At 46.0% G+C, this 22,238-nt stretch overlaps 1 protein-coding gene and 1 long non-coding RNA gene across 24 annotated transcripts in view; one reads left to right on the top strand and one right to left on the bottom strand.

The window, feature by feature from the left end:
• The window catches only part of LOC105482440 (phosphatase and actin regulator 1), a 578,235-nt gene that overhangs the window by 551,786 nt on the left and 4,211 nt on the right, over positions 1–22,238 (top strand). For 22 of the 23 annotated variants that reach the window (XM_024792994.2, XM_011742549.3, XM_011742548.3 and 19 more), the window contains 3 exons: positions 10,990–11,045; positions 16,038–16,099; positions 21,211–21,351. In XM_024792994.2, coding sequence (XP_024648762.1) covers positions 10,990–11,045; positions 16,038–16,099; positions 21,211–21,351 — 259 coding nt within the window. Of the gene's footprint in view, positions 1–10,989; positions 11,054–16,037; positions 16,100–21,210; positions 21,352–22,238 lie in introns of those variants that run through there. The other variant, XM_071096045.1, reaches the window with a different exon arrangement.
• Positions 3,079–21,041, bottom strand: LOC105482436 (uncharacterized). The gene is made up of 3 exons (XR_987597.3): positions 19,196–21,041; positions 15,134–18,923; positions 3,079–5,680 (listed from the first exon to the last, which is right to left on the bottom strand). It is a non-coding gene; the product is annotated as an uncharacterized lncRNA (long non-coding RNA).

The raw sequence follows: 22,238 nt of genomic DNA, 5'->3' as shown, positions 1-22,238 counted from the left end.
GAGGAAGACGTATGGGGGAAGAAGATGAATTAATTCATTTGGGACCCCTGAAGTCTGATGGCCCATAGGAGTACAAGACAGCAGTTAGAAGGTGGCCAGGAACTCAGAAACATGACTGGAAGTTTAGATTTTGGAATCATGAGCATATTGATGCTTTGGAAGTCACGAGTGTTGATGAGATCATCCAAGGAGCATGTGTGGCATCTGAACTGGTGGGATCTGGGTTAAATAGCTACTAAATGAGCATCTATTATGCTCTCTATGCTCTCTTAGGAACTGGGGATGTAGTAATAACCAAGGCTGGACAGAAATGCCCCAATCCTCATGGAACTCACAGGTTCTCAGGAGGAAGTTTCCAAAGGATATAGAGGGGAGAGAATTCAGCGCTTCTCCCTTTCCCCTGATTCCACCAAGTCCATCTACGCTTGTTCAGTCTTCCATCTAGGATACCTCTTAGAAAACCCCATCTCCTCCTACTTTTAGAGAGAGGACCTTATTTTCTGTCATTCTCCATGAGGACTTTTGCATTTCCTCTTTCCATCTGTCTGAAAATGCAGTTACCTTCCTCTGGTGCTGAGTTGCAGAAAACCCAAGTTAATTCTGTTTTTCCTTTGTCCTGAAATGCAGATACGGTTTCAGAGATCCAGACTTTAAAATCAAGGCCCTCAAAACAATAAGCAGTTGTAAATGCTAATGAAAGCTGTGACCTTGGTGTTCTGGAACTGGCAGAAAGCCCATTAGCTCTGTGCAGCAGAACTAATCTCTGTCGGCCTCAACAAGCCAGACCAACAAAACCTACAAGGGTTTTGTCACTTCTCTAGGGAGATGCTGTAATATGCAAAGACAATGCTACCTGCTCTGCATACATTTAAAGCATTTTGCCACTACATTCTCTACCAGTCTTCTTTTTCCAAGGTCAAAACTGAAGTGTCCTTTATTTGGGGCTTTTATTGTTTTGTTTTGTTTTCAGTCTTTCTATGCAAAAAAGAAAACTTCAATTTATTTGATTATTTCTTATGCTCAGCAGTAGAGACAGCAGTGTTCAGACTGAAAAAAAGGGCAAGATCCATTCTTAAATTTTTAAAGAAAATAGAGGCTCACATATGGCAATTGATGGCACGTGGCATTTAAACAGGAACCCAGAGATTTTTCAGTTCACTGTAAATGGAGAATCATTTAGCCATAGTCCATGGTAAAGAAAAAACCATTTGAGGCATGGAAACCATTTTGCTGCTCAGACATATTTTATAAACCAGGGTCACATATATAGTAGTAGCAAAGCTACTTAAGATCACTTGAAAGTACATTAAACATTTAATTTTGGATGATTCATTTTATATAAAAATTTATCTCCAAAAATCATTGCCTTTGACACCTAGCAAAGTGATCATGTTTAGATATATAGTCAGGAATTGTTTTTAATTTAATGTTAGTTTTAATCAGATACAACTAGTGAAATCTACTGGCAAGATAGGAACAAAGGAGATACAGTAAATTCAGAAGGCGTCTTGACTTTGATTCTTGGAGTTATCAGCTCCTTGGGATGATTGATACAGGTGACCACGTCATTGTGCTCTGCTGCTCAGTTTTCTGTGTTAACCAATACTTAATAGATGCACCAGGTACATCAATCATCAAATGAGCCAAGCAGATGGCTGCTTTGCTTGGTGAAGATGGCAAGATGCCCTGGGTGTCCCCTGAAAACTTTGATGACTAGAATTCCAAAGCTGGAGCTTTATGCCTTGGGTTTGTAAATTTGTCTCTGTTCAAAGACAAATCTCCCAATGAAAAGTAAAATTTTAAACTAAAATAGGTCATCTTCAACTTGAATGAATAAGCAAAAGCTATCAATTTGGAACTCCTCTATAATTCCAATACTGAACATTGCAAATCTACATACAACCCACTCTGTCCTGCTTCCCCACTGTCCCAGTAGAAAGAGCTGTTCCTCTTCTACTCAAAAATAACGCCACCCCATCCCTTGGATCCCAAGCCCTCCTACCTTCTCAGGACTCATGCACTATCAATTGGGCCTCTTCCTTTTTATTTATTTATTTTTTTTTTTTTGAGGCGGAGTCTGGCTCTGTTGCCCAGGCTGGAGTGCAGTAGCCAGATCTCAGCTCACTGCAAGCCCCGCCTCCCGGGTTCATGCCATTCTCCTGCCTCAGCCTCCCGAGTGGGCCTCTTCCTTTTTATGTATTCAGCTTCTCCCTCCACCCCCCGCCATCTAATCTGGATTCTTTCCATTAAACATGTCCCATTTTCTTCCATTAAAAAATAAAATTTGGGCCAAGTGCGGTGGCTCATGCCTGTAATCCCAGCACTTTGGGAGGCTGAGGTTGGGTGGATCACCTGAGGTCAGGAGTTCGAGACCAGCCTGGCCAACATGGCAAAACCCCCATCTCTACTAAAAATACAAAAATTAGCTGGTGTGGTGGCACGTCCCTGTAATCCCAGCTACTCGGGAGGCTGAGGCAGGAGAATCACTTGAACCTGAGAGGTGGAGGTTATAGTGAGCCGAGATGGTGCCACTGCACTCCACCCTGGGACACAGAGTGAACCCTCGTCTGAGATAAAAATACAATACAATTTGGCCAGGTGTGGTGCTTATAGCAGTAATCCCAGCACTTTGGGAGGCCAAGACAGGAGGACAGCTTGAACCCAGGAGTTTGAGACTGGCCTGGGCAGCATAGAAAGACCCATCTCTACCAAAAATTAAAAATTAGCTAGACATGGTGATGCATGCCTATAGTCCCAGCTGCTCAGGAGGCTGAGGTGAGAGGATCACTTGAGCCCGGGAGGTTGAGGCTGCAGTGAACCAAGGTGGTGCCACTGCACTCCAGCTTGGGTGACCATGTGAGGCCCCATCTCTGAAAAAAAAAAACAATAAAATAAATAAAATAAAATTCCACCACAGCCTCCTTCACTTCTACTTCTCTCACCCCTTTCAAAGCCAGGCTTCGTGGCCGAGTCCTTCACCTTCGGTGCATCCATTTTCCCACTCCTGTCCTCAGCCCTCTCCAATCTTGTTTCTCTTCCTGCCACCCCACTGAATGGGCTCAAGTAATAGCCTCCATGGTGCTAAACCCAGTGGGCATTTTTTTTCAGGCCTCATCTAACCTTACAGCAGCTCTCAGCACTCTTTGTGGGCCATAGCTATTGTCTTACTGTTAACGAAAAGATTGACACACAGGTCAAAGCACATAGCACTTATTTGGGAGACAAAGAATGGCAGTTGGGGTCCACCGGATCAGGGCAGCCCTGAAGAGTGCCCCACAAAGCTGGCTGCAGGAGAGAATTTTTAAAATAGAGGATTGTCACAAAAAGTTATCTTCAGAAGTAGTTCATTGGCCAGGCAGAAATCCTAAATCACAAAGCCGTTGTGATTGGTTAGTTAATGAGGGTACTCTCAGCTGAGGTGCTGAAGGCCAGCAGATGCTGACTTCAGTTGTTTCACCGAGTCTACTGGAACATCCCCTGGTTTGACCTTCAGCAGGTGTGAGTGTGATCCTCTTCGACTCCACTTCAGAAAGCCTTAGCATTAGTAACTATATTTTCTTTCCCATTACGTTGCTTCCATGATATGACATTTTAGTCCTTATGCTATCTCCAAGAACTGCCCCTCCCCAGAATCCATGGCAAGTTCATCCTCCTTAGTCCATGCATTAAATATTGGAATTCTGCAAGGTTCCATCCCAAGCCCTCTCCTCTTCCCATTCTCTACTCTGTCCATACTCATGGCTTCAAATATTGTCTATATTGCAGACTAGTCTCAGATTTCTATCACTGGCCTAGTCCTCTCCTCTCCACTGAGCTAAACGTATCCTGCTGCCTACATGACAGCTTCATTCACATGTCTCAGGAGCATTCTGATATAGCAGATCCAAACTCAAATTCATTATTTTCTTCTACTCTTCCTTCACAAATGCCCTGGTTCTCTTGCAGTGCCCCTGCCTCAGTGAACAGCATTCCCATCCATCTAGTCGCAATAGTTAGAAAACCTAAGGAGATATCCTGTACACCTGCTTCTTCCTGTCCATTCATGTATGCTGTGGCTACATGACTTCCTAAGAGCTTGCACATCACCGCCACGGCCTCGCCCAAGCCTCCACCATCTCTTACCAGGTGTGCCAAGCCTCCCGAAGCCTCTCCTCAGGTTGCCTCTTGCTTCCTCCAATCCCTTCTCTGTATAAAAACCAGCGTGATCTTTTTCCACTGTAAGTCTGATCATTTCATTCACTCCTCCCCTCCCACACCCTAAAACTTAAACTTTTCAGCGGTTTCACATTGCTCCTAGAAAAAGAAGATCAAAGTCCTAGAAGCAGCTGTATTAGGCCATTCCCACACTGCTATGAAGAAATACCTGAGACTGGGTAGTTTATAAAGAAAAGAGGTTTAATTGGCTCACAGTTCTGCAGGCTGTACAGGAAGCATGATGCTGGCATCTGCTTCCGGTGAGGCCTCAGGAAGCTTCCAGTCATGGTGGAAAACAAAGGGAAAGCAAGGTGTCTTACATTGGAGGAGCAGAAGCAAGGGGGAAGGGTCTACACACCTTTAAACAACCAGATCTCGCGAGAATGCACTCACTCTCACCAGAACAGCACCAAGGGGTTGGTGCTAAACCGTTCATGAAAAACTACCCCCCATGATCCAATCACCTCCCACTAGGCTCCACCTCCAACACTGGGGATTACAATTCAACATGTGATTTGGGCAGGGACACAGATCCAAATCACACCCACAGCATCTGGCCCCTGCCCTCCTTCCCACCAACCTTCTCTCCTTCCTCTCTGCCCAGAGAGAGCGTCCTTCTTCCATCCCTGAGCTCTGAGCACAGTGTCGCTTCCTCCTGGAAGCCTTTCCTGACCTTCCGATTTGGTCAGATCCAGAGATCCCTGCACCAAGTACCTCACCATGGAAGCCCTTACTCCAGCTACATTTTACACTCATTTCTGTGACTGTTTGATTAATGGCTACCCCCCATCCTCTTCCAATCTTCTCTGTTCCAGAAGGGCAGGGACTGGTTTTGCTCATCACTGTACCCTGGTACCTAACATAGAACCTGACACAGCACTGGCACTAATAAGTAACTTGCTAAATGAATGAATGGGTTTACATTTGAATGTAGCTGAGTCTCTGGCACCCATTTCTAAAACAAGTCTTGACAGGAATGAGATAGAGCAAGAGTGATGACATAATTCTAGGAACTCGAGAGGGGAGGACTCCAGGGAGTAGAGTCAAGGCAGAACCACAGACACTTTATCTCCTTCACAGTTTTGCCTTGTGCCCAGCCAGCCCCACTTCCGTGTGGCTGCTGAATGGTTTTTGTCTGACTCAGCTCTTGATGGCCAACTGAGATGCTGCAAGAATGAACAGTGCCTTCCACATGGGCAGTGAAAGTCTAAGTCATGCCCAACTTGCTTGTTGTTTTGAGGATATTTTATTACACGCCAGTCCTTGGAAACTGCTGATCCAGTTTTACCTCGTACATTGTAATCACCGATGTGCACCTCTGGGCTGTGATCATCTTAAAAACGTGCCTGGCCTCCAGGTGGCCCCTGGTTCCTGTTGGGTAGATTGGCAGATGAAAGACTTAGGAAAACAAAAATTGGAATTCTTATCATTTGATGATCTCATCCAGCGTCTCAAACTCAGAGGCCCTCGGGGGTCCAGGAATGATCTGAAAAAAAAAAAAAAAAAAAAAGCAGGACAGATGTGAGCATGCTCACCTGTACTATCTAAGTGAGGCCTGGGGAGTGGGCTAATTAGATCACACACACTCTGTCTAAAGGCATTCAGGCTCAAAAAAAGTGAAACCAGCTGGGCTCAGTGGCTTATGCCTGGAATCCCAGCACTTTGGGAGGCCAAGGTGGGTGATCACTTGAGGTCAGGAGTTTGAGACCAGCCTGGCCAACATGGTGAAACCCCATGTCTACTAAAAATACAAAAATTAGCTGGGCATGGTGGCACGCACCTGTAATCCCAGCTACTTGGGAAGCTGAGGCAGGAGAATCGCTTGAACCCAAGAGGTGGAGGTTGCAGTGAGCTGAGATTGCAGCACTGCACTCCAGCGTGGGCAACAGGGCAAGACTCCGCCTCAAAAAAAGAGAGAAAAAGTGTAACCTCTGAACATGCCAAAGAGAACTGATAGAGTCAAATCCAGTGCACCAGACATCAGTTTGCAACCTCTGACTTAAAGTACCGTGGTTATGGCAGACAAAATGTTGACTACCCTTCCACAAGACGTCCACATATTCATCCCCAAATCTATGAATATGTAACCTTCCAGGGCAAAGGAGACTTTGCAACTGGAATTCGGTTAAAAATCTTGAGATAAAGATTAAATGAATGAACATATGTACAGTGCTTGGAACCACACCCTTACATTATAGGCATTAAATCAGCCTTAGCTTATTAAATTAGTATTTATTATTTGCAGAGAAAAGAACACAGGCCTAGCAGGATCTGATACCTTGTCCGAGGTAAATAAGTTCAGAGCAGAGCCAGGACTAGAACCCAAATCTTCTAGCTCCTGAGCTACTTAGTGCTTTGTCATTACAATGCCACCATATCATTTTCTTCCCAAATCTCATTTTCAAGGTCAAACTAACTATAGCACAGGCCCTTCTGGCGTGCTCAGCTGCATTTTATAGCGATGATTAGTCTTGATGTTCTCAGTCGCTTTCCAGAGAAATAAAACATAAACAGAGGACCTCATTTGAAATTATGGGTGTTTGACTATAAAGCAGCCTAGTTAATAACAGAATTTTCTCGGATCAGAGTCTAGTCACTCAGTTTCACCCCCTCCAAATATGACCACCCATTTAAAAAAAAAAGGGGCCACTACAGAGCCAGTTGTCATGTTCAGTGATGAGATCAATGGGATGGCACCGTCAAAGCTGATGAGGAAACAGTGTAGTCTGCAGACACTTTGCATAAGACTCTGAAACACTGGCCTGACCTCCAAGATGTAGGCGCCACCCGCATTTACAAGGCTTTCTCAAAACATAGTGCCCCCAAAACTTAGCTCGACTTAAAGCCTGGGTATTACCAAACCATTCCATAAAAGTGGCTCCCATCCCTTATAAAAGCAGCAAGTATTTTTAGGGAAAATAAACTGGCAGGTGAGAAAGAGCTGTTAAGATCTTTCAACGTGGAGTCGGTAAGCTGCATTCCAGACCTCTGACACCGGCTCACTCAGTTGTATAATCACCATTTTCCTCCTGCAGCATGAGAATGCTATTTTAGAAAGGACTCAAACGATGCTGCGTCCAAATTTAGACCCTCTAATATTGTGAATTTCCAAATACACAGCTGGCCCTTGTCAATGGGGATGAAAAATGTCTTAATGGGATTGCAAAGAAAAAAAACAAACTTTGGGTGCAGCGGCTCACGCCTGTAATCCCAACACTTTGGAAGGCTGAAGCAGGTGGATCACCTGAAGTCAGGAGTTCAAGACCAGCCTGGCCAACATGGTGAAACCCTGTCTGTACTAAAAATACAAAAAATTAGCGTGGGGCATGGTGGCACGCACCTGTAATCCCAGCTACTCAGGAGGCTGAGGCAGGAGAATCGCTTGAACCTGGGAGGCAGAGGTTGCAGTGAGCTGAGATCACACCACTGCACTCCAGCCTGGGTAACAAAAGCTAAACTCCGTCTCAAAAAAAGGAAAAAACAACAACTTTTTTCACTCTACTCTCACACTTAGCACACTTGCGTGACCCCACACACTTCTGTGTGACACAGTTCCCCATACACCAAGCAATTCTCCAGCAGACACGAACTAGGCGTCCTGTAATTCCATTTGATTCTGTCCCTTTCTACTGGGATAGCGTCAGATTACACAGGTTAAGGACTCAGTCCCACAGAACTGCCCCCCACTTCAGATGCCAATACCAAGTCGCAGGTTGTCACCGATACTTACGACCCACTAGCTGTAAATTGGGATTCTCACAACTCCCTCTTTGTGTTTAAATAATTTGCTAAGACTACTCACACAGAACTCAGGGAAACACTTACTTTACCAGTTCCTTACAGAGGTTACAGATGAACAGCCAGATGAAGAAATGGATGGGGCAAGGTATTGGGGGACAGAGGCAGAGCTTCTGTGCACTGTCCAGGTGCCACCCTCCCAGCAGTGGCCCCCAGCCCTGTGGTCAGCCACCAGGAAGCTCATCTAATCTTGTGGTTCAAGAATTTCCATAGAACTTCACCTCCAGCCCCCTACCCTCCCGCTTCCCAGCTGAAAGCTCCACGCCTCTAACCATGTAGTCTTTCTAGTAGCCAGCCCCATCCTAAGTCACCTGATTGGCACAAACTCTGGTGTGATCCAAAGGGACTCATTCCAAGTAACAAAATACCCTCCTGACACTCCGGAAATTCCAAGCATTTTAGGTGCTCTGTGATAGGAACTGGGTCAAAAACAAATGTTTTATATTATGCCATGGGGATATTTTGAAAAGGAATAATAAATATGAAAATGTTCTTATACTCTTAAAAACACTTTGGAATGCAATTTCCAACAGTTTCAGGGTACTGTAGGTTTGACAGGCAGGTATATGACCAAAAATCCTTTCTCTGGCCGGGCGCGGTGGCTCAGGCCTGTAATCCCGGCACTTTGGGAGGCCGAGACGGGCGGATCACGAGGTCAGGAGATCGAGACTATCCTGGCTAACACGGTGAAACCCCGTCTCTACTAAAAACACAAAAAACTAGCCGGGCGAGGTGGCGGGCGCCTGTAGTCCCAGCTACTCGGGAGGCTGAGGCAGGAGAATGGCGTAAACCCAGGAGGCGGAAGCTTGCAGTGAGCTGAGATCAGGCCACTATACTCCAGCCTGGGCGGCAGAGCGAGACTCCGTCTCAAAAAAAAAAAAAAAAAAAAAAAAAAAAAATCCTTTCTCTGACATTGTATTAGGCCATTCTTGCATTACTATAAAGGAATACTTCAGACTGGGTAATTTATAAAGAAAAGAGGTTTAATTGGCTCATGGTTCTGCAGGCTATCCAGGCAGCATGGCCCTGGCATTTGATTGACTTCTACGGAAGCCTCAGGAAGCTTCCAATCATGGAGGAAGGTGAAGGAGAGGAAGGCACATCACATGGCAAAAGCAGGAGCAAGAGAGAGAGTGGGCAGGGAGTTGCCACACGCTTTTTGTTGTTGTTGTTGTTGTTGTTGTTGAGACAGAGTCTCACGTTGTTGCCCAGGCTGGAGTGCAGTGGCACAATGTCGACTCACTGCAACCTCCATCTCCCAGGTTCCAGTACTTCTCCTGCCTCAGCCTCCCAAGTAGCTGGGATTACAGGCATGTGCCACCATGCCCGGCGAATTTTTGTGTTTTTAATAGAGACAGGGTTTCGCCACAAAGTTTTAAATGACCAGATATTGCAAGAACTCCCTGTCAAGAAGACAGAACCAAGCCATGAGGGCTCCCCATCCAAGCGCCTTACACCAGGCATCACCCCAAGCAATGGGGATTACCATTCAACATGAGACAAATATCCAAACTATATGAGACATTGAAGCCCATTCCCTATATAGGATATGTGGTAGTGACACGGGAATGTCACAGAAGCAATTGATTCTGGCCTAATGCAATAAAGAAAAACGCAAATGACAACAAGCTTTGAATTAAAAATATAGTCCTTTCTGGGAGATTGAGTCCAGGACTCCCTTGGATACCAAAATCCAAGGATGCTCAAGCCCCTTGTATGAAATGGCTTAGTGTTTGCAAAAAAACTACGCATACCCTCCCATATCCTTTAAATCATCTCTAAATTACTTATATCTAATACAAGATAAATGCTATATCAGTAATTATTAGACTATTGTTTTTGTTTGTATTTTTTAAGTATTTTCCATCTGCAGTTGGTAGAACCGAAGAATGTGGAATTCATGAATACAGAGAACCAACTGTAGTTATGTTTGGAGACTTCATTGACTTATATTTTCACTCTAGGATCTCTCTTCAGATTTTAAGATGTGAACATCTTGCCAACTATGGACACCAGTTTCTAATACCCAGGGAGGAACTGCAACTTCCGTAACTAGGAGAGCATCCTCTCTATCCCTTAGATCCCAGTAGAGGAGTCTGAGAAGCCTAAAATTTCCTCTACAATGATTCAGGCTCTCACACACCTCATCCCAGTGGGTGAAGTGGAATGCTGGATAATTGCAGCGTTGTTAAATAATTACCAAAACTTCAAAGGTACAGATGTCTGTGTTCCTGCTCAGGCTCCTGAGTCCGTGTCAGTCCTTCCTGGGACCTAATGCAGGCATTCCCCCCTCGGATGCCATGCCCGTTCCCTGGCTACTTCTGTCACTACGTGCCATCCACTGCCTGTCCCTGCCTCCACGCATTGCATCATTGCAGGCTCATGCCCTGGCTATGATGCTTCACTTACGGTGGCTAAATTTCATGCCTGGCCACAGGAGTGTCATTTCTGTGCCTTTGCCACTCATGTCCTCTAAGGCTCTGGAATAAGAGGAGCAGGACCAAAAGAAGAGCAGCCGTTGTTCTCTGCAGACACACTCTCACATGTCCCCGAGGCCACAGGCCTCTTTATGTTCTAACTGAGTCTGCAAAGAAGACGCACAAGATAGGCTTTAGCCTCAAGGGAGGGAGAGGCAAGAGGCCACAGTCCCCAAGTTAGGAGGCCACAAGGAAAGAAAAGGACTTCTGTGAAGACAAGAGTCCCGTCTAAGTTGCAGTCCACTTGCCTGGGGCCACTGGAGGAGACGGGGCTGGGGAGGGGCCGCTGCAGGGAGGAGGGCGGGGGTCAGCGGCTGTGACATGACGCACGTGCCTCTCCTGGGCTTGAAATTGAGGAACTGAGGAGGCGGTGGTGGCGAGAGTCAGTCTTTCAGAGCACAGGATGGAACAAGAACTCCAGCCACTGACTCTGTCTCATGTATCTGCAAGGGCCGAGGAGATTAATGACCCAAGGAGGCTATGATATGGTCCAAAAACTTTTCCTGGATTTTTTCCGTAGGCGGCTGAGCCAGAGGCCAACTGCGGAAGAACTGGAACAGAGGAACATTTTGAAACGTAAGTGACTAAGCCCATGGCAATCCCTGATGTTTTGTGGCGGCTTTTGTTATTATTTAATGGTAGGCCACGAGGTTTCTACCTTGCGCCTGTGCGGAAAGCACTGAAAACCTTTCTAACGGTTGAGGCTTCCTCCGTGTGTGTTAGAACACCAAAGACGACCTCCCCAAAGAGAAAGCAAATTTTATTCCACTTCAGAAGCTCACAGGCGGCAGGCAGAGCCTTCCTTTTAGTGAGTTGCAAAGTCAGAGAGAAGCTGAAAAATTAGAGTGAGACCACTTATTATTTAATGATTTTTGAGAGTAGGGTCACCTTTAAACCAAAATTGGCTTGAAAATGGAGACTGTGATATGGGCGGCTAATGGCCATTTGAACTGAGACTAGAAAGCATGACTTTGCATTGCAGCTGGCTGCTGTTGATAAAAATCCCTCATCCCTTTGAACGTTAAATTTAAAGACTAAGAAAGCATTTCCAAGTGGAGTGCTTCATGTCTGTCTCTCAGGATTCCCACAGCTGGTCCCGGGCATGCCTGTCTGATGGTCTCATTCGAGGAAAACTGCCTTTCACCATTGCTGCAGACAGAAAAATATAAATGAGCCCCTTGTTTGGTTTAAGACACAGAGACATTTGAATATGTACAGAGGATCCACTTGGTGCTTTAAAAAAAAAAAAGGATACAAAATACTAAAACAGATCAAGCATTTGATGGACACCAGTATGCGTCAGTTTAGTGGTGGATATTAAATAACTTAAAAATCAAACCATTCCATTCAGTCATTGCTACCATTCTCACCAACATTGCCTCAAGATAGTGAACAAATATTTCTGGCTTAATTCATGACCCTGTTCCCCCTACCCCACAACACACTTCTAATTTCTCTCCAGAAAAGAAAGATATATACTATGCAGAGTTTTCTAGAAATGCTCTGGTATACAGACTGACTCCTCGCCTCCCCCAGCTCCCCCGCCCCCCGTGCCCAGTAAATCATATGCAACCGCAGTGTGAGTTTGCCGGGAATTTCCACTGTAACCACACTAAAATATTCTTGACTTTACCTTTCTACCGTGCTCACTGTGGCCTTGTGACTTGCTCGGTATTTCGTAGTCTGCTGATGGTCGGTGCTGAGTTCCGCTCTGATGGGGAGGCCTGTTGCCTACAGCACCCACCCCCACCCGACACCCCCGCATGTCCGTTTATGTCAACCCGGCCTTTATCAACATCTTGCCTCCCATCCCCATGCCAGCCACCACTTCCTCAACTCTCAGTGGAAGTTATTTTCAGGACTGGGCCTTCCTCGGTCCTCGGGGAACCCTAAGCATTGCCTAGGTCTCTAGGAATGTGCGTTTATTTTTTTTCTGCCCAAGGGGTATCCTTCAAAGTTTCTAAGCTTAATATTCTATAGAATGAATTTAGAGCTTTTTCAAAGGATTTCCAAGGTCAGGGAAGCATTTGGCCTGTATGATGTCTTCCTTTCTGCCCCAATCTGGTACCTGAGCCATTATAAACTTCGTTGTTGGAGAGAAAGATAAACAGCCAGGTGAGCTGGTACAACTTACTCACAGCCCCCTGCTGTACTTGTGGCCTCTGACCTGAGGCCTAAACTCAAAGAAGCTAAAAGCCTCCAGGGATTATTTAGGTTTCAGAAAATAGTGCTTATCACACCGGGAATACGGTTTCTGCAAAGAGATCTAAAATCCCCAGCTCAGCTCTGGGTTCTCTCAAAGGCATCAGATCTCCTCTGTGGCTTGTCCAGATCCCTGGGAGACCACAGGTCCTTTGAGCTTGGGTTTTCACCGCCATCAAGCAGGGAACTTAGATTCAGGGAACCAAAAAGGAGTTGTGAAAGATTGTTCCCATGGTTCTCTTTTATTCTCTTCCCTAATCCCACTTGTCCCGGCCACCTAGTTGCAAGTTAAAGAACTACTTGACCAATTCAAACAGATGGATCATTTCATAGTTTTGAAACTTTTCAGAAATCAACTGTTTTCCCATAGGTTCTTATTTTTCCCTGTATTCTGGAACTATGTTCTCCTAAATTTTTTTTTAAATTTAATCTATCGCGATTGTTAAACAAACAAACAAAAATGTCTAGTCATATAAGAAAACATCCTCCAAGAGTTTGTTTTAAAACTGATTTTCTGAGCTTTCAGCCATTTGAGGAACTGCTCGGTGGTGGGTGGTGGGGAACAGGGCACAGAGATGCCATGGCTCAGCCCTGGAGCTTTGAGAGCCTTGGACTGGTTTCCAGCCTCACCCTGCCTGGCCCTGGGAGCAGCCCCTGTTCTGTCCAGCAGCCAGTGAGGCCCTGTGCACCTCTGAGCACATAATGAACCCTCTGATGGTGGCAGCTGTAATGATGACATCGTAGGCCTTTCCTGGACTGTCTTCCCAGTTGCCTAATGGGGTTGTCTTGGTACCTTCTGCCTGAAAATTCATGAACCTGAGTTGGTCAATGGCTTTGAACTAAAGGTATCGATTCCGTAGGCGGTAGCTTGTGGCCCCACCCCCAAGAGTGACCTAAGAAATGCACATAGGAGATGAAGGCTCCATGCTCTGTCAGCTGTGTCACAGGATGCCTGCTTTCACGGCTCCGAAGGGGCCTGTAGGATCAGAAGTCTGAGGCTAGTAATGAGGAGTAGAGCCGGCCCCAAGCAAAACATGACCACAGGAAAAAGCCCCTCTGTGTAACCACTGAGCCAGGTAGGGTGTGACTAGCCACTTAACACCCCTGGGCCTTCAGATCCTCAGTTATAAACCAGTGGTGGTAGATGAGGTGGTCACTAGGCCCCTCATGGCCCTGGTATTCTGTGCCTCTGTAAATTTTCACCGTGTGCCCTCTAGCTGTCCCCAGTGACCCAACATCCAGACCACCTTTCCTTCCATCCGTTCTCCCACCTGAGACATCTCCAAATGGGAGTTCCTTCCTTCTGGTTCTTGCTGTCTGCCTCCCCATTTGTCTCTGCTAGATTAATTCATACTAAGATATTAATGGCTGACCGGTTTAATAGGTTTTATCCCACTGAAATTTGCATTTGTACAAATGTCACTGTCTGGGGGCTCCCTGCTTCCCGGTTTTGCTGTCTGCCCCCCAGTTTATCTCTGCTAGATTAATTCATACTGAGCTATTAATGGCTGACTAGTTTAATGGGCTTTTATTCAAGAGAAATTTGCATTAGAAAAAAAAAAAAAACACACTCCGGGTGGGAGATAAGATCTCTAATCCAAAGGAAAGCACACTCATGGTGATGGTTTCAGGCACTGTAGGGTAGGCTGGAGCAGGGACCTCTGGTGACCTCAGCCCACAGCAAGATGTGGCTGTTTCTTGTGCTGCCTTTCTACAAAGCCTTATGCCCACAGGCAGTCGGGGGGCCAAATCAGGCCCTTGGGGGTGGCCCTCAAGGGCCTGAGTTCTGCTCTGACCTCACACCACTTGTGCTAGTGGGAGGTATAGTCACCTTCAGTGTAAAGGTGACACAGTTATCAGATGGTCCTCACCCCTTTCTAGGCACAGGGGGTTTCCTTCCTTTAAAGACTTGTCCCATATGAAGACAAAAAGCAACCATATCTGAATTGCATGTGTGCACCAATACAACAAACTAATGAAGTTACCAAAATATAATTCAACAACTGTGATTTTCAAAATGAGCCAACTAGTGTCCCAGGCAGTCATGATGCACCCTATGCCAGAAATCATCGTGTTTCCTTTTACTAACACCATTTGAAATGTAACAGCTGAGAATCACAGGCCTTCTTTGATACAAGCTGACTTCCATAGTTTTTTCAAGTCCAACAATGCTACGCTGATGTCTGTGCTTCCACAGATATCAAGGAATTCTTCCAAGGTTCAGAAGGGAAATGCTCTACCCTAGGTCATCCAGTTAGCTTAAAAGGAGAAATAAGCCCAGATTCTCTGCCCTTCAAATATCTGCCCCCTTCCCCAGACTCTCTTATATATACAGCTCTTTAAAAATCTGAGTAAATCACCCATGTATTAAGCCAAGAGCTTTTAGGCTCTGCAGTCTACTCTTCTGAGCCACTCCTAAAAAGTCTACATGCAGGCAGTTGTATCCCACACTCTGGCCTCACCCATGCTCTGTGGACTTCTTGGAAGATTCAAAGAATCGATGGAATCAGGGCTTGTGAAAGGTGAGCGTTTTGAAATTCCTCCTGCCTTGTCTTGTTCCTGCAGCAGGTTGAGGTCGGTCTTCTGCTCTCTCTACCCCCACAGGGCACCAGACACAAGGACTACATCACAATGAGCCTCCTTCAGTGTTTGGGAGGCTCCATAGAGAATGAGTGAGCCCCAGTCTTATCCAAAGAAAGGATCCTCACATCTCCCCAAATGCCTGTGTCCCTGCGTCAACATTCCCACCCACCTCCTTGCGCTGTTCGGTGGTTTGCACCTGTAATCCTAGCACTCTGAGAGGCCAAGGCAGGAGGATCGCTTGATGCCAGGAGTTCAAGACCGGCCTGAACAACATAATGAGACCCCCATCTCAATAAAAAATTTTTTTAATTAGTCAGGTGTGGTGGCGTGCATGTGAAGTCCTAGCTACTCAGGAGGCTGAGGTAGGAGAATCACTTGAGCCCAGGAGTTCCAGGCTACAGTAAGCTGTGATTGTGCCACTGCACTTTAGCCTGGGAGACAGAATGAGACCCTGTCAAAAAAAAAAAAAAAAAAAAAAAAAAGCCTACCCTCCTTGTAGCCATGTTTCTCAACCCCAGCATCTCTGCCTGGAGACCTGAAACCCCATGTGATGTAAAGAAGGCAGAATGATAAGGTCGACCTGCTCAGTAGCAATTTGAAATAACGCAGGTAGTTTGGAAAGCAATCCCCATAAGGAGAAGGGCAGCTGGGGGAGGGGACAGGAGCTCTCTCTTCCCTTTTTCAAACTGCAATGCTTGGCCTAGAGCCTGCCAAGGTCCAGAGGATGCACCTGTACACAACACTGCTTACTGAAATAAAAAACAGCTTAAATATTTCTTTCAGCTCGGAATGAACAAGAGGAACAGGAGGAGAAGAGAGAGATCAAGAGGAGGCTAACCCGAAAGGTAGGTGGTTCTCCATGCCAAGAGCTGGGACAGGCGAGGGTGGGCTGCCCGCCACACCTCTGCTGGCCTCAGTGGCCTCACCGCTGCCTGATTCCTCTCCTCCTGTGTCAGAGAGCGCCACTCTCTTACTCTATAAGACCTCTCCACTCAGTTTCATGACCCTCAGTCCTTTGAGCTGGTGACATTCAATGTTGTTTAATTTTGTGACACCCACCTACTCCCAAATAACTTGATGGCTATTGTGTTATATTTTTGATCACACTAAATGTTTTGTTTTTAAAAATTCACTATAATCCCATTAAGCAATGGGAAATTCATAATCAAAATCAGTAGTTCAAAGGCCAGGTTCAGTGGTTTATGTCTATAAACCCAGCACTTTGGGTAGCCAAGGTGAGTGGATAGCTTGAAGCCAGGAGTTCGAGACCAGCCTGGGCAACATGGTAAAATGCTGTCTTTGCCAAAGTAAATATACAAAAACTAGTTGGGCGTGGTGATGTGCACCTGTAGTCCCAGATACATGGGAGTCTGAGATTGGATAATTGCTTGAGCCCAGGAAGGCAGAGGTTGCAGTTAGCCGAGATCACACCGCTGCACTCCAGCCTGGGCAACAAAGCAAGACTGTCTCAAAATAAAAGAAAAATTACTAGTTCAAATATTACACAATTATTTGCTATGACCCTGGGAAAGTATAGACTTTTTTTTTTTTTTTTTTTTTTTGCTTCCCTGACACTATTCTTTCCCTAGGAATTAAGAACTATGCAACTTTATTAGGCTAAATTATGAAAGTGCTGACAAATTTAAAGCAGATGTTTGAGAAGCACATAGATAAAAGTCATAAAACTGGAATTTTAATATATTCTTAACCCCAAAAATAGATGGTTTGGCAATGCACTGTAGCCTCGCATGCATCTCATTCCACACGAGTGTCCTCTTTAACAACAAACGCATTGTTAAGGCTATTCTTGGATGATGCTGAAAAGTTTAATTAATTGATGACATGCAAGATATAATACTACCTTCTGTCTGACGAAGTCAAAGTGTTTTTAATCAGCCTCCTACAGTGACCATCTTGAGAGAAAGATACTCATATCTTAGCGACAGTTAAGAGGTCCATTAACATTCATTGTAAAAAGGTTTATTACTGGATTTTTCTCTCCAGAAATATCACACAAAGGAAGAAATTCAGAGATCCTGAAATATCATACCAATTATTAAGGAGATGGTTTGTATTTCTCAACACTTTCTCTCCCTGCGAGCATCCCAGATACCTGGTGACAAGCCAAATGCCAACCCAATTAGCAAGAGCAGGATAAACAAGTGCCTGAATGGTCAGACGACTGGCTGGCGTCACCCTGGCGGAGACTAGAGCAAGAGCTAAGTGATTTCACCAGCCAGTCGCTGCCCTACCTGTCAAGGTTGGACCCTTTACATCCTTACGCCCACCCACTCTCTGGATGCAGGGTGCAGTTTTTCCTGAGCTTGAGTAGTGAGAAGAGCAGGGGAGATGCATTAGCTTTTTCTCATCGTGTCCTTGAAATGACAGGGGCTTGCAAAAAGACACTGTGATAAACCTTCATTTCTGATATGGAAAGGTCTAGAAACTTAGGAAAAAAAAAACCGTTTAAATCAGATTTTCATCAGATTTTTCAGAATTGGTTGCTGGATCCCCAAGATTCCCCCAATTTTAAAGGTTGCTTGTTAAAGAAGGTCATAGAGAAATACTTAGACATTTACTTAATTCCTATCTCTTAACAAAGTTGGTATGATTTTGTGGAGAACTTGACTAATGGCATGATTTGGCAATGAGTGAGTAAAGGGTCTTCCTTTCCACACCCATCTCCCTAGGGTGGGTAACACTAGGGATGGGGACTGCAAATAGTTCATAGGTTTTGCAAGTCTCCACAATCAAATAATTACCTCTTTGTTCCTGCTCACCTCTCCTTTCTTCTCCCAGGGAAATGGCCTTGGAATTTTAGCATTTACCCTCCCCTGGGACTGGCTGGGGGGGTTAGAAATAATGAGCTTGAGGGGGATAACTGCTTCTGAGAGAGAGAGACTGGAAGAACAGAGGGGCAACTTCCACATCTGCTTTTGTGGGCAGAGATGTGGTGCCTTCCGGCAGGTAGGGAACCTACATCATCACTTCCTGGCCCTGTGTAGGTTTTTCTCTTGAGCATTTATCACACCAAGACCAGATGCCAGTGATGGTGGCTGCTTTACAGTGACTTGCCCTCAGCCCAAGAACTTCTTCAATAAAGTTCTATTTCATTGTTAAGCACTAGTAAGAAAACTAAAAAATAAAACGTAGTAACTGAGGCTGATAGCAACAGATCAGTCATTTTCTTTGACCAAACTGAGACTAATATAAAAATTACATGCTTTGCCTTTTAAAAAACATGCCTGCGGCGAGGCGCAGTGGCTCATGCCTGTAATCCCAGCACTTTGGGAGGCCGAGGCGGGCCTGACTTTGGCTGCAAAGATTATTTTTGCAGCATTCAAGGAAGCACTTCAGGTTCCAGATGCCCCAAGGGCTACAGCCAGCACCAGGCCAAAGGTGGATCTTCTGAGCCCTTCGTGCTCAGGGGCATAACCCCATGCACACGGAGGAGTGTCCTGGTGGCCGTTTGTTAGTGCTGGGGTCCTTGCACCAACTGTGGCTCTCAGAGGCAGCAGCCAGCTGCATCCTCACTCATTCCCTCTGAGCACTTGGGTGCAGTGCCATCTTGATTTGGAAAGGCGGTGTCCAAGGCCCCACGATTTTCAGGCACAAGAAACAGCCCCTGACCGGCAGCGTTTATGCTTAGTCTTCAGTTCACTCCAGATCCTGCCACAGATAGCATATTAGTAAAATCCAGGTCATAATTTCCAGGAAGAGAAATTTGAAAGTCAGGGCTTAACAATTTTTCTCACATCATGGCACACTTAGAAAATACCACTTTGGGCCAGGCTCGGTGGCTCACACCTGTAATCCCCGCACTTTGGGAGGCTGAGAACGGCAGATCATTTGAGATCAGGAGTTCGAGACCAGCTTGGGCAATATGGTGAACACTATCTCTATTAAAAATACAAAAATTAGCTGGGCAATGTGGTGCATACCTGTAATCCCAGCTGCTCGGAGGCTGAGGCAGGAGAATTACTTGAACCCAAGAGGTGGAGGTTGCAGTGAGCCGAGCTCATTGCACCATTGAACTCCAGCCTGGGCAACAGAGTGAGCCTCCATCTAAAAAAAGAAAAATGAAGAAAAGAAAATAACACTTTGTCCAGCCCCTTGGGGTAAACCCAGCAAGTCCTGAGGAACACAGACAGGATTCTGAGTAGGGGTCTGTTTAGCTGGAGGAAATATGACAAATATTGCATGTCTTTATGTATTTTAATTATAGCACAAAATCTCCCTGCACTCACATTGTGGAGATCATGTTTTGGAGCCAGGATGACTGCTGTTTTTGTTTACGGTGACCATAGCCATAACAGCCTGGGAAGCCTGTGGGTTCTCGCGACAGGCCCACACTGGTGCCAGAACGTTGTCCTGCCCAAGAAAGCCAAGGGAGGGCTACGTGCAGTCTAGGCAGGGCGGACGGCACCAGAGGCAGCTGAGCCCCTGATCCCCAGAGATTCCTGCCTTTGGCTGAGAGAGAGCTGCAGGCCTGCCTTGGCCCTGTCCGGGATCTGTCACCACTCTATTTGATACCTGCCAGCCATCTATTTGATACCTGCCAGCCATCCTCTAATTGTGCTCTGCCAGCATGGGAGCAAGTTGGAACATTCTCGCACCAGCCAAGGGTGTCTGGAAGCTGCCTGTTGCAGAGTTGAAACTGCCAGGGTGGTTTGGACTCCACTGTGTTTGTTTTATGGGCCTGAGTTGCAAGATTCTATGAGACAGTGTCTTCTAATAATGGAATTACACAGAGTTTAGGGCTTGGAGGGAAAATTGCTTTTAAGTAGCACTGGTTGAACATCAGTTGACAGCATCTTAAAGACAGCAATTGTGTTGCTCCAGGAGAAATAAACCTAGTGACAGGAAGAGATAATAGAAATGTCAGCCTTGTGTTGCTAAAGTAGAGGAAGGGGTCCTTATGGCTAATATCGGGAGATGGCAAAATACATATGAATCTTCCTTTTACTTGCCTCATCTCTCATTCCTGCAGTCGTTCATCAGGGACCATCCAAAGGGCTGGTCCTGAGTCGCCTTTGGCATAAATGTGGCCTTTTTCTGTACTTACTCAGCTCCGCATTTGTTGACTGACCTTCCCCTTGAACTTCTTGCAGAGGGCTGTCACCAACGTTTGGGCTGATCTCTTCAGCCAGCAGATTCCCATCCCACATACCCCGAGTTTGCATACCATTTTCACATACGCTTTTTTGCATCTAAAATACACACAAAATGTATTGCAAACCCATCTTGCAGAAGGCATTCAATGTGACACACAGATGTGGACTTGCAAATCCAAAATAAGACAGAATCATTGTAGAATATCCCTGTCACCTGGCGAGAGTAGGACAGATAAGAAGAAATCCACAACAGGAGCCCACAGCCAAACAGAAAGACAAGCTTCTAGTAACGACTGGGACTCAGCAATGTCATGAAGATAGAGACTGTTTACTATCGATTTGTATAGGTGTAAACACAGTATTGTGAATATGCTTTAGTCCTGATCTTTTTATATTCTATACTGAAATATGCACAGGTAAAATGATATGATGCCTGCAATTTGTTTCAAAGAAATCCACATGTGAATGTAGTCAAGAGTCGATCATTGTTGGTGATAATACACCAAATTTATGATATTAGTCTCCTTCCTTCTTTTGAAAATTTACATAATAAAAGTTTTTTTTTAAGTTGAAAAAAAAAAAAAAAGATAGAGATTGGCCTAGAGGGTATGTAAGGGATAACAAAGCTCTCTCTTAGGACTGAGAAAGGGCCCAGTCCCAAGAGTCAGGAGACTTGGGTCCCCCTACCCCGGCCCTCCCCCTGCCCCTGCCCCTCACTCACTATGCAACGCATCCATTGTCTCACTGAACCTTATTTTCCACACCTGCAAGTTCACAGACAGGACCGAGTGCCATGGTCAACCCGTCTGGCTGACTGGGTCTGTCTCTCTCCCTCCCTGCAGCTCAGTCAAAGGCCCACCGTGGAAGAGCTTCGGGAAAGAAAGATCCTCATCCGCTTCAGTGACTACGTGGAGGTGGCTGACGCTCAGGACTATGACCGCAGGGCAGATAAGCCGTGGACCCGCCTCACTGCTGCAGACAAAGTAAGCAGAGGGGAGTGCTGGAGAGTGGGAGGCAAGATCATCTGCTGGGTGTCCCGCCGGGCTCACCGCTGGGGAGTGTGTAGGGAGACCCGCATCCAGGCCTCAGCTGCAGTTCCCGTAATGGAGTGTTGGGACCCCAACACCTTTCCCCAGGGGCCACAGATAATCTGCAGAAAGGCTGCTGAATCAAAGAAAACACAAGGCACATAATACTGTGCCCGTTTTACAGGAGGAGCAGCAGCAGCCTAGGAGGCTGTGCCCAGAGAACGAGAATAGCACTGGATAGGCATAGACAGGTGAAGGCACGAGGCTCTGGGCTCATCACAGTCCTTCCGTGTAGGGGACACTGCTGCCGGCATCCAACGGGGGATTCACCAAACCAAAAGAAAAGACAAAGTGGACACGTAACCTCAGGAGAGAAATAGGCACAAATCAAAGAGACGTCGCAAAACATATCTCACTGCACTAGACCCTCGCCGATTCAGAAAACAAAAAGAATAATCTGAAGTTCAGTTTGTTTTTTAGGAAAAGCAGTGATGCCAATGAGAAATCATTTTCTCTGTCCACTAGACGAGGCATCAGAATGAACCTCTGTTTGGTAATCCTCTCTGATTCTAGTCTGGTCACCATGAGGAGCTGGAGGGTTAAGGGCCTTTTGTAAAATGTAGTCTGTGCGCCGGGCGCGGTGGCTCACACCTGTAATCCCAGCACTTTGGGAGGCCGAGGCGGGTAAATCACTTAAGGTCAGGAGTTCAAGACCAGCCTGACCAACATGATGAAACCCCATCTCTGTTAAAAATACAAAATTAGCCGGGCGTGATGGCACGCACCTGTAATCCCAGCTGCTCGGGAGGCTGAGGCAGGAGAATTGCTTGAACCCAGGAGGC

The sequence above is a fragment of the Macaca nemestrina genome, chromosome 5, assembly GCF_043159975.1.
Source record: "Macaca nemestrina isolate mMacNem1 chromosome 5, mMacNem.hap1, whole genome shotgun sequence".
NCBI classification, from domain to species: Eukaryota; Metazoa; Chordata; class Mammalia; order Primates; family Cercopithecidae; genus Macaca; species Macaca nemestrina.
Note: the sequence above shows the minus strand (reverse complement) of the source record. Positions and strands in the feature narration are given on the sequence as shown.